A 15,369-nucleotide genomic window follows, 5' to 3' on the forward strand; every position below is an offset into this window, starting at 1 on the left:
ACCACTGGCCACTCTGGCTCTGCCGAAGGGTGACGTTGCCTTATTCACGCTGACTCGATGCACCAGCCAGTGCCACGCTTTTCTTGGCAGGAGAGCATCGCAGCTTTATTAACACCGTGATCCCCAACTGAACAAGCATGCATCTCGCACATTACATCAAATTAACGTGTACAAAATTAATATTCCTGACCTTGCTAGTAGGAAGAACAATCAATCTAGGGGAGGCTGTCATCCTGGCGCGGCCAGCCTTCTGGAGAAGTCCTGACCGTTAGAGCCTCAGCCACCATTTCCTTTCCCCCAGAACCAAGCCAAGCATCCTATAGCCCCTCTGGCTGGCTTTGGCCTTTTGGGGATTCTCCTGGTTCCTGGGAGGCTCCCTGGTACCATCCAAGAATGCCATTCTCCCTTTGTCCCCAGAAGCTGTGACTATTGTCATCCCAGATGGCTTGGATGACATCTCTTGAGACTCCAGGTGGCCATGTGGATGGAGAAAACTTGTGTTCTCTGCCAGGTTGTGACCTCCTGGGTACCAGCCATGTGCGCTCCTTCCCTAGAATCAATTTTCTCTCTCTGCTGCCTATTTAATATCCTAACGGAGGCTCAACAACTCAATCTAATCACCTTGGTATTACCCTGTGCATTTAGCTGAGCACCCCTCCACTCCATCACTCACTTCCTTCTGCCATCTCCTCCCCCTCTTGGCACAAAAAGGAAGTCTCGCATCCATGCTGCTCCTTGGAACCCCCTCCCAGTCAGCAGCCAGCAGGACGTACCCCGTCTTGATTTTTTACCTTCCGCAGGACCCCTGAGTATCAGGGAGCTGGGCGCTGCCTAGAGGGTGAAGGGGTTGGCCTTTGCTGGCCCCAGGTCTGAGCACCCTGATGTGTCACTGGCCCTCACGCCCTCCAGGGCTCCTGGAAGCCCATTTTAGGGATTCTCAGAACATCTGGGCCCTAGATCATTGCATCAGACAGGGCAGATGCGGCTGCACCCACAGAGGAGCCATCCCGCCCCTGTCACAGTTAGGTGCGCCAGAAGAGAGACCTGTGTGAGATAACCCAGAGGGCACTGTGTGCTTTGTGTGAGTCCCTCTTCAAGCAGAAATTCTTGTGTAGAGTGGATCAGTCTGTCCAGATTCCTGGTGTGGGGAAATTTAGGTGAGGTTTTCTGGGGACTTTGAGCTCTTTTCCCCATAAAGAGGTGCCTCAGGCAGAAGCTGACCGGACACGGGACTGCACTCAGCCTGGAGAAGGTGGCGGGCTGGGGGCTACAGGGACACCGGCAGCCAGAGGGATGAGGGCAGCTGAGGTGGGTGCTCCTGCGTCACCAGGCAGGAAGCTCACCTGGCTATGGACACGCCCCCAGAGGTGGGTAGTGACTGGGAATCTGAGCCGGGGGAGGTGGTGGTTGGGGCTGTAGGGTGGAGGCAGGCTTGGTCCAAGCCCCCAAGCCCTGCTTCTTCCTTCATGAGATGGCTCAGGCCTGGGGGGGGGGGGCGGGGTGTTGGGGTGGCGAGGGAAGAGTGTGTACTGGGTCAGGACTGTTAACTCTGCCTGTTAATCTGATGTCTCCTTCATCCTCTGCCTCCTTTCCTTGCTCTTCATTTCCCTCCTTTCTCCTTCCTCCTTTTCCCTGGCTTTCTTCCTTTTCCACAGCCCACACCTTCAGGCCGCCAGAGGGGTGGGGAGTGGAACCCGGGGTACTCTCACCCCAGCAGGGCCCTCTGCTGGTCCCACTGCCCCTTTCCTGAAAGGCAGCTGGCGACTCTGAGGGTCTGGGGACCGTCGCCTCTGAGACCTGCCTTTACAAGCACCGGACTCAGCCCAGAGGCCACCCCAGGACCTGCCTCCGGGGGCCAGGGCTACAGGCTCCGTTGCTTGGTGCTTTTGTGGAGTCAGTGCACCTGTGTTTGTAAAGCCCTTACTTGGGAGAATCCTTTCTGCACACTGATTGTGTCACACGTCCTCATGTTACAAGCACCTGGGAGGTGGGTGTGGCAGCAATCGCCCCCCCCCCCTTCCCGCTCATGGGGAAGAAAGGAGCTCAGGGACTTGAAGCCTGTCTCGTGGTCACCTGGGCAACGCGTGGCAGACCAGGAGCCAAGACCAGGGTGTCACTGTCTGCGACATCACTGAGCTTAACAGAAAACAGCGTGACACTGGAACACCAACAGAAACGGCAGGTCGTCTCGGAGTCCAGGCCGGCGCCCTCCTGGCCGGCTCTCCATGTGGGGCTGCTGGGGCTTCCAGCTGCCCCCCACCCATCATTAGTTGGGGTCTGCTCTGTTACGGGGCCCAGGTGTGGAGGGGTGGGGGGGAGAGGTTCAAGGGTGACCAGGACACCCATGATGACCTTGGTGTGTGCAGGGTCTACAGAGAAGCCAAGAGCCTTCTTCAGAAGCTGTCCAGTTTCAGGCATGTCGCACATGCCTGTCTTCTGTGCAGTTCCGAGTCTCAAGTGTGACTGTGTGGGCATGGGCCTGGGGTTTGCCGAGGCCCTGGCCTCCCGGACCTGCTCCTCTTGGGCTCCCCTGCCCAGCTGGACGCCAGGGGTCCTCCGCCCAGGACAGCCCAGATCATCTCTGGGGCAGAAGCAGACCTGTGTCCACAAGCGGCTTCCCCTGGCTCTGCTTACCAGGCTTGGCTGAGCATTTCGCTGCGTTCTTGGTCACGCCCTCAGCCGGTTAAATTATTCTTAAGATAAAAGATCACCTTCTGTCTTTTGGAAATCTGAGTGCTCAGGAGAGGCTGAGACCAGGCCTGGGTCTCCAGGCTGGAACTGGCTCACAGCAGCTGCCTGGCCCCTCTCCCCCAGCCAGCCCTGCACTGGACTCCCAGCTCAGGCCCCTCTCCTTACTGCCCTGCCCCCTAGAATCATCTCTTCTTCCAGCCTCTTCTCAAATATCCATCACTGATTTTCTTTCTCTCCTTGCCTCCCTCCCTCTCCCCTTGATGGTGTCTCTCTGTCTCTGTCTGTCTCTCTCTGTTTCAGTCTCTATCTCTTTCCAGCTCTCTGTCTCCGTCTCTTTTTCTCTCTCCATCTCTCTATCTGTGTCTCCATCTCTCTCTCTCTCTCTCTCTCCATCTCTTTGTCTCTCTGTCTTTCTGTCTCTCTATCTTCTCTCTTTCTCTCTGTCTCCATCTCTCTGTCTCTGTCTCCCTCATGCCCACCCTAGCCCTAATGGATTCCTTTCTCCTTCCCCTGTCCCTCTTCCTGCTCCCTGCCCTCTGCTCCTCCTTACCCTTCTCCCCACTGCCCTTCTCCAGCCCCACCCCCTAATCCCCCTGCTTCCTCTTCCCTGTCCTTCCCCACCATTGAGGGTGGAGGATGCCCAGAACCACAGGTTACAGGAGGAGGCGTTCCTCAGACCACCTGTGCGTGAGAGAGGAGAGCGGGGGTCCCGGGATACTTTAGCCATCCATGCACCTTCCCAGGCAGTCTTGGGAATTTGAAAACATGGTTATAATTTCAGAATCCTCATTTCAGCCCAGAAAAAGCAAAAATCCGCAGGACAGTTGACTTTGAAATTGCTTCTGGGAGCAGAGCATGGCCACGCCTTCTTCCCTTTCTCCCCACCTCCCTCCAGCACCCCCTGCTCCCCTGCTGCCCCCACCCCCAGCACCACCCCCTCCCCACACCCACAGGGATACCCCTCAATTCCTTCATCTCCTTCTTTGGGGAGAGACTCACAACAGTGTGAGGAAGGTAATTCCCACTTGCCCAGAAATGAATTCCATTATGCCCCAGCTTACTGTTTTATATTTGTATCAAAAGTATTAATTTCTTTTTACCTAGTGGTTGGGTTTAGTTAATGATGATAATAAATATTAATGAGGGAGCTACTGCCTCCAGACCTCCTGATTGCTGCACGACTGGCTTCTCAGCCCTTGGACCCGTCCATGTCCCCATGGCCACATCTCGGGAGGCACGAGCACTGGGGAGCTGTGGGAAGGGACTCAGAACCACCAGGGATGGGGAGTCAGGGGAGCCTCTGATGTCCTGCTCTGTGTCCTGGGAGCACGGCACTCACTCCATGCCCCTTCTGTGTGAGTCCCTCAGAAGTTTGGTCGAATTCCCTTTGTACCTCCAGTGACTCCTCTGAGGGGTCCCCGCAGAGGGCTGGGGAGTATCCCATGTAACGTGCCGGAACTCCAGTTTCCTGGGCTGCAAAAGGGAGATCACTTTATCTACCTCCCAGGACCAGGGAGACGATCAAATACAGTGCATGTGGAAATGGTTCATCAACAGGCATATTATTAGGTAGGATCGGGGTTTTTTCCATCCCTTGACATTCCAGGGGCATTGGGCTGTGGAACTTCGTAGGAGGCTTTTGTCAGTTTGAGAGCGTGTATTTCTCATGACCACGCGTCTCCACCCAAGAGCCCCACTTGGATCTATGCCTGCCAAGTTCATCCAGTTGTCCAGCAGTGTGTCCTTGGCCCTCAGCTTTGCAGAGATGGATTGCTGTCTTGCTGCTTGAAGCGCTGACCTTTCGTTGAGGGGGAGAGCAGGGTGATAGCGGGGTGTTGCAAATAGCAGTCGGAGGGGCTCACCAGTTGGAAGGGAACTTCTTCCACCGAGCGACTTGGGGGAAAATGAAATTCAGGCCCCCTGGTCCACCCCTCTCTTGTGTGGGTCTCTGCATCCCTGCAGCTGTTGATTTGGCTTGGATGACAGCCCTGCCCCTTGCGGTCCAGCCGCCTCCTCTCCTGGTCCTGGCTGAAGAGATTTCAGTTTTATTTGCTCAAGAGAAAACAGTGGTGCTGATGCCTTCTTGGAGGGGGTATTTGGGGGTGGGCGCAGCCAGAGGTGGCCCCTTCCAGCAGGGTTGCTGCCCCTCTTCCTCGGTGTGAGGTGGGGGGCGGTCTGTCATCCTGTCCCTCAGAGGCCCTTCATGTCACTTACCCTCAGAGAACGGATCCAGGAAGGACTTTGGTTCAGACCCCAGCACATCTGCTGTCCCTGGGACCGGCCAGAGTCTGGATCCATCTAGATGTTTTGGCAACTACTAGGGGATTGAAGAAGTCCTGAAGGGTGTTCGTTCATCCATCCATCCATTCATTCATTCATTCCATGGATATGTGTCTTGAGTGGCTACTCCGGGCCAGACAGTAGGGTTGCAGCAGATACGGGGGCTGGTCCTGACCTCCTGAAGCTGACTGTCTGTTGAACATCCTGGAATGTCTGCTCTAAGGCAGTGATTTCCGTGGTGTGCCTTGTAGAAAGAAGAGAGTGGGTACTCAGGGGACAAGGTTGGGGTCAAGATGCCCCCCTCCCCTGGACATAACCTTTCACGGTGGCCCAGGGAGGGATCGATGGCTCATTCCCCACACCCCCTGCCCTTCTTTGAATCTGAGTCAGGGTTTCCAGCACAGGAGGCAGCCATACAAAGTGAGGAGTGAGCGACCTTGGCACATTCTGGAAGCTGAGAGGCTGGAGAGGAAACAGGGCTGAGACGGTGGGGAACTCTGAGGTTGCTGGGAGGAACTGGAGCTTTCTCCCAAGCCCTAGGGGAAGTCACCGAGCATGTTCCATAGTCAGGGGTGGGTGATGTGATGGGCCCGCTGGTTGATAATGATCCGGTGGCTTCTGTCTGGAGTGTAGAGAGAAGGGGCGGGGGCTGGAGTCAGGGGGTTCCTTGAGGAGGGTGAGAGATGCTGCTGGCAGGTCTGACCTGGGGTCGCAGGGGACAGAGAGAGGGGACAGATCCTTTTACAAAGGCTGGTGACAAACATCTTGCTGCTAGATATGATCTCTAACCAACCTCTTTCCATTGGAGATGGTGAGTGTCGCTGCTCACCTACTATGTGCAGGGGTGTGAGAATCTAGAGCCAGGCCCTTGGCCTTGGAGAATTCAGACAAGAATGTGCAGAAAGGTAAATAGCAGCAAAGGACTGAAGTAATCATTTGAGGTAGCAGAGCTTCCCAAGGCTGGATCACTGAGCATGGTTGCCTGTCAGGTCCAAGCGGTGGACGGGACTGCCATTGGCTCCCAGAGAGGAGGGACCACTGGTGGCCTGCATGATGGAGCTGGCTTCTCACTCAGGCCCCCGGCCCCCATCGACCTCTCCCTGTTCGCCTGGACCATGATGGAGACATCCAGTCCTCTTCTCTCCTCGCCTGGTCTGGGACATTAACTGTCCCAGTGAGGACATTCTTCCTTCTGCCCACCCGGAGACTTTGCTCTTTGCTCCAGAGTGGATGGACCAGGGAATGACTTGGCTGCTGAGTGTTTGTTCATGAGGGGCCAGTGCTTGGAGGGGATGAGCCAGAGCAGGCTTTGCTTCAATTCTTTATTCTTTCTTCACAGAAGCCATACAACAGGGAAATAGCAGAGGGAGGGCCTTACAGATCATGGCCTCTGTGCTCTGTCTCTTACAGCCAGGGTCAGGAAGGCCGAGAGAAAGAAAATGACACCCTGGCAGGGGTGATCAGAATTTGTGGAATGAATGACCTTTCCATCCCTCTGTCCCCTCTGCCGTCTCTCTGGGCCTGTTTCCACTTTCTCAAAACTTTTGGGAGTTCAGTCATCCAGAGTGGATATGTTATTCTTGGGGGAGGGCAATTATTGCAAAACATAGCAGAAGGATTCGTGTTTTGCCCGCCATTCTAGTGTGGAGGGAAGAGCCAATGGGGAGAGATCTTAGGCTCAACCTAAGGAAGTACTTCTCACCACTGGGTCTGAGAAGAAGGCTGTTTTAACAGGTAGTGAGGTCCCTGTCAGGGCGGTGTGCAAGTGTGTTTGTAAGGAGCCTCAGAAACCATGTCAAGGCCAAGGGATGGGGTGTGGGGTGACACTGGGTCTTCAGGACCCGGGGCCTCTTGGCACTGAAGCTTTTTAATTTTCCTCAGGGTAGGATTTGGTTCCCACCAGGGAGGTTGGCCTTACTTTTCTTTCAATATTAATTTCCTCCTCAGCCATCAGACTGATGATATTCTGATACTGCTGTGCGATTTACAGGGCATGTTGGGAGTCAGCTGGGGGCCGGCTCAGGGCTGGAGTTGATCAGACCAGTGATGGGGTGTGTGTGTGTGTGATGTGTGTGGTGGTGAGTGCTACAGAGTGCCTGCCACACACCCCAGGCTGTGCTGAGTTTCCACAGGGGCCACGCCATTCCTGGGAGGTAGGTGGACTGGCAGAGCCACCATTGTCCCCTTGGCTAGTGGTCTTCATGCTGTAGCAGGCTCTGTCCTTTTTCATGTCCACCGTGGGTGGGCTGTGGCTCCTTTTGGCTGCTAGTGTCCTTCTGTAGTGGCCAGATGGGGCCGTTCCTGGATTCCTGAGTCTCCAAGACCGACTTCTGTGGCAGCGGTGATGGGTGTGGGCTCACGCTGCAGACGGGCTCATGGGGCCACCTCTGAGAGACCCCACCTCTGGGGTCTATGTTGTATACACAGGGCCCGGCTTTTCTTTGCATCTCAGCTGCAGGGACATGGGCCATAGTGGTTTGCTCCTCCCATCCAGACTCAGAATGTGGCCCCTTTGATGGCAACCTTATACCTACTTGCACCCAGTGGGCTTCTGCAGACCGTTAACCCCAGCTCACCCTCCTCCAGCTCCTTGGTGAGGAAAATGCAGACCTGCCTGGTCGCTTTGACCTGGTCCTGCTGGGTGTCCCCTGGCCAGGGTGACCAGTTGACTGGTTTTGCTCAGGACTGAGAGGATCCCCAGGACACAGGACTTTCAGTGCTAAAACCAGGACAGTTCCAGGCAAACCACGACTCTTGGAGCCTCTGGCCCTCAGCCACCCTCCCCACAGCAGACCCGCCAGCCCTGTTGGGGTTCACGAGCCAGGCTTCCGGAGCCTGCTAAAGCCGGGGGTGGCATGGGGAGAGGGACATCCCTTCCTTGCTTTGTCTTTTCCTCTTCCTCTCCCAACGAGAGAACGCACCTTCCTCCTGGTGGCCAGCACCACTGTCCCCTATCCATTTTGGCCTTGGAAAAGGACTTGTCTGCCATCTTGATTTGTCAGCTATCAGTGCATGGCCTCAGACTGAAGGTTCCCACAGCGTTTCACACCTCAGCTGACCAGAGTGGGGCACTTGCTTCTGGTCATTTGTCAAGGACATTCCACGGCTGGAGCACAAGACTGTTGTCTCATTGTCTGCATCCCTGCCTCTACAGCTAGTCTGAATGTGTGTACCTGGGACGCCCTTCCCATCCAACCTCTAATTACCTCGGTGTTGGAACGTCACGAGTTTCTCAGCTTAGACATCTAGGTGCCCAAAGGGGGACTTAGAAATGAAAAATAAAAAATCGCACTGGGCCGGGATGGCAGGGCAGGGGAGGAATATCTTGTGTGTCTTCCCAGGAGTCTTCTTTGAGTCATTGCACTGTTTTTTGCTTTTTTTTTTTTTTTCTTTTCTTGGTGTGAAATTGATCTGGGGCAAATCTTTAAAGTTACAGGAGTGAATTCCTTAAACAGAGCTTCCTTTTCTTTCCTTAGAGTTTTTTTGGTGGGCAGGGGAGGTAATTCGTTCTTTTTTAATTAATTAATTAATTTATTTTAATGGAGGTACTGGGGATTGAACCCAGCACCTCATGCATGCTAAGAACGTGCCTTTCCACTGAGCTATACCCACCCCCCTCCTTAGAATTTTACATCAGCCTTACAGTTAGCACTGTGCCACCAAACACACGTACCCACTGGCTTTTGGAAGCAAACTGATATTGAGGAGCTGACAGGAAGTTCCTTTTCGCCCCTTCTCCTCTGGCTTAGCATTGTTAACTCACCATAGGGCTGGCCACGCGTAAGGGTTCCCAAGACCAGCTCGATTTGGTTTACAGTAGGAGGCAAGCTCCAATGAGGAATAGCCTGAGTCATGGAACACAAGAGAATGAAATTTAAAAAAAAGGAAGGAAGGAAGGAGGAAGGAAAGAGAGAAAGAGAGAGAGAAAGAGAGAGAAACAAAGAAAAAGAAAGAAAGGAAGAAAGAAAAAAAAGAAAGAAAGAAAAGAAAAGAAAGAAAGAAAAGAAAAGAAAGAAAGAAAGAAAGAGAAGAAAGAAAGAAAGAAAGAAAGAAAGAAAGAAGGACAAAACTCCCTCCATTCCATGAGCATAAGTGTTCTCCCGGCTTTGCGTCTCTGGAGTGCATTTTCCAGAACCCAGGGCGGCTCAGCCCTGCTCAGAAGTACCTCCACCTGTGCGCTGGGTTTGCATCCCCAGTTACATCGCTTCCAGAAAGACAGGACCCCTGTTGGATGCCCATGCAGCTTATGCTGAGTAAATATTGACAAAGTAGTCTAAACAGCAAACACTTTGACATTTGTAAGGTCCACTGGAAGGTCTTGTATGTATTTATACAGCAGCAGTGAGCACCGCATACCAATTTTCCTGAACTTGGTCTGACATAATTCTGCACGGATCGTGTGTGTGCCGGTGGCTGAGTGTACATGGTGGGACCGGGCCAGGGCTGGCTGGGGGTGGGTCAGGCTCTTCTCTCCCACCTGGACCAAACCAGCACCTGTCCGCTGGTAGGAAACTTACTCAAAGCTTTTTACGAGGCCTACTTTTCCAGCAGGAAGAAAGAAAGAAGAAAGAAAGAAAGAAAGAAAGAAAGAAAGAAGGAAAGAAGGAAAGAAGGAAAGAAGGAAAGAAAGAAAGGCCCCCAAACCCTGTTTTTAATTTATTGCAATTGACGTAGTTTCTTTTTACTTCGTAAAAATTTTATTGATGTTTTTGTACTTTATATTTATTAAAGATTGAGCCTCAAAAATGTAATGAGTAAAAAATGCTTGCTTAATTTAAATTGTGAATCTGTCTGTTACGAAATGCATTAGGGGTAGGAGAAGCATAAGACATATTAATTGACAGACAGGAACTGCTGTCTCTGAGGTTGATACAAGTAATTTATTACTTTAGAAATGAATGCCACCTCCAGAATGTGCTTCATTAATTTCAAATTTAGTTTTAATTTCAAGCTGTTGCCCCTTGAGAAGAATAAGGTGGCAAATTATGTTTGAAGAGCAGATTTTTTTTTTTTTTTTGCTCCAAAGAAACACCACATTTTAACTGTTTAATTTTACAAATACACGTGCCCGACTCCTTTGCGGCATTTTCCTGAGAGCCGAGAAAATGTTCTAGGTAAGATCAACACTTACTAATGTGTGGTTTTTTTTTTTCCTTCCTCTTCTTCTCCCCGTTTCTCTTCTTTCTGGGCTACCTGCCCCACTTCCCACCTGTTATCACCGCAGCCTACGTTTCAGATGAGTTAAAGGCTGCTGCCCTGGTGGACGAAGATATAGACGCTGAGGAGAGCACGGCAGATGGGGAGCCCTCGGCCAAGTACATGTGCCCGGAGAAGGAGCCCAGCAGGACCTGCCCCAGCTACCAGAACTCCCCGGCGGCCGAGTTCTCCAGCCACGAGATGGACAGCGAGTCCCACATCAGCGAGACCAGCGACCGCATGGCCGACTTCGAGAGCGGCTCCATCAAGAACGAGGAGGAAACCAAGGAGCTGGCGGCCCCCCTGGAGGACACGGCCGCCTCGGACAGCCTGGAGCAGATGAAGGCCGTGTACCACAACTTCCTGTCCACCTCGTACTGGTCCAGCCTCACCCTCAACCTGCACCAGCCCTCCTCGGACAAGAACAACGGGAGCAGCAGCAGCAGCAGCAGCAGCAGCAGCTGCGGGAGCGTCGACTGGCACCAAAGCGCTGTGGCCAAGACCCTGCAGCAGGCGTCGCAGAGCCGCGCGCTGCCCGAGCCCAGCCTGTTCAGCACGGTGCAGCTGTACCGCCAGAGCAGCAAGCTCTATGGCTCCATCTTCACCGGGGCCAGCAAGTTCCGCTGCAAGGACTGCAGTGCCGCCTACGACACGCTGGTGGAGCTGACGGTGCACATGAACGAGACGGGGCACTACCGCGACGACAACCACGAGACCGACAACAACAACCCCAGGCGCTGGTCCAAGCCCCGCAAGCGCTCGCTGCTGGAGATGGAAGGGAAGGAGGACGCCCAGAAGGTGCTGAAGTGCATGTACTGCGGCCACTCGTTTGAGTCCCTCCAGGACCTGAGCGTCCATATGATCAAAACGAAACACTACCAAAAAGTGCCTCTGAAGGAACCCGTCACTCCTGTTGCAGCCAAAATCATCCCTGCCGCTCGGAAGAAGGCCTCGCTGGAGCTGGAGCTCCCCAGCTCCCCCGACTCCACCGGGGGCACCCCCAAAGCTGCCATGGCGGACACGAACGACGTGCTTCAGAAGAACTCCAACCCGTACATCACGCCAAATAACCGGTACGGCCACCAGAACGGGGCCAGCTATGCCTGGCACTTCGAGGCCCGCAAGTCCCAGATCCTCAAGTGCATGGAGTGCGGCAGCTCGCACGACACGCTGCAGGAGCTCACGGCCCACATGATGGTGACCGGCCACTTCATCAAGGTCACCAACTCGGCCATGAAGAAGGGGAAGCCCATCATGGAGACGCCCGTCACGCCCAGCATCACGACCCTGCTGGACGAGAAGGTGCAGTCCGTGCCCCTGGCCGCCACCACCTTCACGTCCCCCTCCAGCACGCCCGCGAGCGTCTCCCCGAAGCTGAACGTGGAGGTCAAGAAGGAAGCGGACAAGGAGAAAGCGGTCGCCGATGAGAAACCCAAGGAGAAGGAGAAGGCCTGCGAGGAGGAAGAGAAGTATGACATCTCGTCCAAGTACCACTACCTGACGGAGAACGACTTAGAAGAGAGCCCCAAGGGCGGCCTGGACATCCTCAAGTCGCTGGAAAACACAGTGACATCGGCCATCAACAAGGCGCAGAACGGCACCCCGAGCTGGGGGGGCTACCCCAGCATCCATGCCGCCTACCAGCTCCCCAACATGATGAAGCTGTCCCTGGGCTCCGCGGGGAAGGGCGCACCCCTGAAGCCCATGTTCGGCAGCAGCGACATCGTGTCTCCCACCAAGAACCAGACCCTGATCTCGCCCCCCAGCAGCCAGACTTCACCCATGCCCAAGACAAACTTCCATGCCATGGAGGAGCTGGTGAAGAAAGTCACCGAGAAGGTCGCCAAAGTCGAGGAGAAAATGAAGGAGCCCGAGGGCAAGCTGTCCCCACCCAAGCGGGCCACCCCATCTCCATGCAGCAGCGAGGTCAGCGAGCCCATCAAGATGGAGGCGTCCAGCGACGGGGGCTTCAAAAGCCAGGAGGACAGCCCCAGCCCCCCGCGGGACGGCTGCAAGGAAGGGAGCCCCGCGGCAGAGCCAGTGGAGAATGGCAAGGACCTGGGGAAGCCCATGGGTGGCGGCTCGAGCAGCAGCACGGCCATCATCACCGACCACCCACCCGAACAGCCCTTCGTCAACCCACTGAGTGCCCTGCAGTCGGTCATGAACATCCACCTGGGCAAGGCCGCCAAGCCCTCCCTGCCCGCCCTCGACCCCATGAGCATGCTTTTCAAGATGAGCAACAGCCTGGCCGAGAAGGCGGCCGTGGCCACCCCGCCCCCACTGCAGTCCAAGAAGGCGGACCACCTCGACCGCTATTTCTACCACGTCAACAACGACCAGCCCATAGACTTGACAAAAGGGAAGAGTGACAAAGGCTGCTCTTTGGGTTCAGTGCTTTTGTCACCCGCGTCCACATCCCCGGCAACCTCCTCATCCACGGTGACAACGGCAAAGACATCTGCCGTCGTATCATTCATGTCAAACTCGCCGCTCCGCGAGAACGCCTTGTCAGATATATCTGATATGCTGAAGAACTTGACAGAGAGCCACACGTCAAAGTCCTCCACTCCTTCCAGCATCTCCGAGAAGTCTGACATTGACGGGGCCACCCTGGAGGAGGCCGAGGAGGCGACCCCCGCGCAGAAGAGGAAGGGCCGCCAGTCAAACTGGAACCCCCAGCACCTGCTGATCCTCCAGGCCCAGTTTGCCGCCAGCCTCCGGCAGACCTCGGAGGGGAAGTACATCATGTCGGACCTGAGCCCCCAGGAGCGCATGCACATCTCGAGGTTCACCGGGCTCTCCATGACCACCATCAGCCACTGGCTGGCCAACGTCAAGTACCAGCTGCGAAGGACAGGTGGAACAAAGTTCCTCAAAAACCTGGACACCGGCCACCCCGTGTTCTTTTGTAATGACTGCGCGTCACAAATCAGGACCCCCTCCACGTACATCAGCCACCTAGAGTCACACCTGGGCTTCCGGCTACGGGATTTGTCCAAACTGTCCACCGAACAGATTAACAATCAGATAGCACAAACCAAGTCACCATCGGAAAAACTGGTGACGTCCTCCCCCGAGGAGGACCTGGGGACCTCCTACCAGTGCAAACTTTGCAATCGGACCTTTGCGAGCAAGCATGCGGTTAAACTTCACCTCAGCAAAACACACGGGAAATCGCCAGAGGACCACCTTCTGTACGTTTCCGAGCTAGAGAAGCAGTAGCATTTGCTTTCGATTAAAATGACTGTCATTTGCTTTGAGGGAAACTGTTGCAGGCACCTTAAGGCCCCTCTGTCTTGTTCTTGGCACATGTTCCTATTTTAACTGCAGAGAATCACTCTGGGCTGGACTGTTTTGTATAACTGTACAGTGTTTAATAGAGGTGCGTCATCAGCTGTGGTTACTGGTAAAATATGAAGGTTAAAACGCAGTGGTAAGTGTTTGGAACTTTGTGTAAATGGGATTTAGTTGTGAGCATCCCCCGATGCTTCAAGCTGCATGCATTAACAGACAGTTTAATTAAGCATTTATGACGAAATCGGGCACACTTTTCCACGCGGCTCGAGTGTGCTGGCATTTTTCACCCTTTCATCTTTAGCCCTCTGAGTACTTTGAAGCACTTTTGCATTAATTTGATTAAAAAAAATAAAGTAAAATAATAATAATGTATGAAGCTCTGTTTTTTAAACTCCTTACCAGCTTAGTTATAATTAATAATATGAACCTCCATTTATGCAGGTCTGCAGGGGTATAACACGCCTTGAAATTTAAAAGAATATTATTTTCACATTGAAACATAGATGTATATATTGTATAGATTTCAGACTCTCTTATGAAAAATGTGATTGTGGTTAAATGACCTTTTTTTCCTGCATTTATAGCAACAGTGTTTTATGTACCTGCTATGCTCTGGGCATAAGCCGTGCCTATGTACAGTGTATATTTCTTTTTCTTTTTTTTTTTTTTTAAGGTCTATGGGTTTTGTTTTTTACATGCAAACATTGTAAATTATACAGAAGATACCACAGATAGCATTTATAAAGTATACAGAAACATTATCTGAAAGCAAAGTATGATTGTTTGTTTTGCTATACAGTACATCTATATTGATAGAGGTTCATGTTTAAATTATACATATTTATTAGTGTCATATTATCATTTGTTTTGAGCAGTCTGAATAAATGAGGCCAGGAAATACATCCATGGCAGGCATCATAACTATTTTGCACATGATTTTTAAACGTATTTATTAGAAATCAAAAAAAAAAAAACAAAAAAACAAACCAACGCTCAAAATAAACTCAGTGCTCAAAGGGTTAAGTCTATTTGCAAAGGAAAAAAAAAGAACAAAAAAAAAAAAAAGAGAGAGAGAGAGAGAGAGAACTTGTACTGTATTTCCTAAACATTGATAAAGCCTTTAAAATGTTTGTACTGTAATACTTTGCTTAAAAGTCACGAGGCATTCTGTGATACAACCTCTTTGACTTATTTATAAGCCCTCTTGGTTGCTATTCCATATTATAGGATGCCTTTTTATTTCAATTGGTAACTTTCTGTTTTGTTCTTCCTAATTATCCTCCCAAGATCCCACACTGCAGCTTTATCTTTAGGCTTATGAAAGGTAACCCGTGGTTACCGGCTCTCCAAGTGATTCTGTTCTTCTCCATTTTTGGCAGTTAATTTGCAGAAGTAACTGACAGCTGACACCATATGAGAACCTATGTATAAAATATTGGCATGTAAACAGCACAGACACTGTAACACACTCTGTGCCCTGTTCTGTTGTTGACAATGAACCACCATTATGTGACTCTTCATATAACCCTCTTTTCTACGGCAGCATTAAAATTGTCTTTTTGCTATAATTTTGTGTTGCGTTCACAATTATGTCTGAAATGTGCTACGACTAACGAGCACATTAAAATTAAATTGTATGCGATCTGTTTACGACTGAGTTGGTTGCTGTGTATGCCAGGTGCTGGCAGTCAGAAACCGCCCGTAAATCGGGGAGCTTTAGTGAACTTTGGCGTTTGGAGAGCAGCAAGCACTCGCTCAGAGGCGGCGTGGACAGAATTTCCCCCAAGAATAAAAATGTAAAAGAAAGGAAGATGGTCCCAGGAGGTTAGCTTCTCTCTGGGAAGGCGCTGTTATCAAATACGGGAGCGGGGCTTCAGTCACACCCAGTGACCTGCCTGGGGG

General features: G+C 52.4%; 1 protein-coding gene across 2 annotated transcripts in view; it reads left to right on the forward strand.

The window, feature by feature from the left end:
* Positions 1-15,035, forward strand: part of TSHZ3 (teashirt zinc finger homeobox 3) — a 72,270-nt gene extending 57,235 nt beyond the window's left edge. For both annotated transcript variants that reach the window (XM_074369860.1, XM_074369859.1), the window contains one exon: positions 10,196-15,035. In XM_074369860.1, the coding sequence (XP_074225961.1) occupies positions 10,196-13,392 (3,197 nt within the window). In that variant the 3' untranslated portion in view covers positions 13,393-15,035. The remainder of the gene's footprint in view (positions 1-10,195) is intronic.
* Positions 15,036-15,369: the final 334 nt, after the last annotated feature.

Source organism: Camelus bactrianus, chromosome 9 (assembly GCF_048773025.1).
Source record: "Camelus bactrianus isolate YW-2024 breed Bactrian camel chromosome 9, ASM4877302v1, whole genome shotgun sequence".
NCBI classification, from domain to species: Eukaryota; Metazoa; Chordata; class Mammalia; order Artiodactyla; family Camelidae; genus Camelus; species Camelus bactrianus.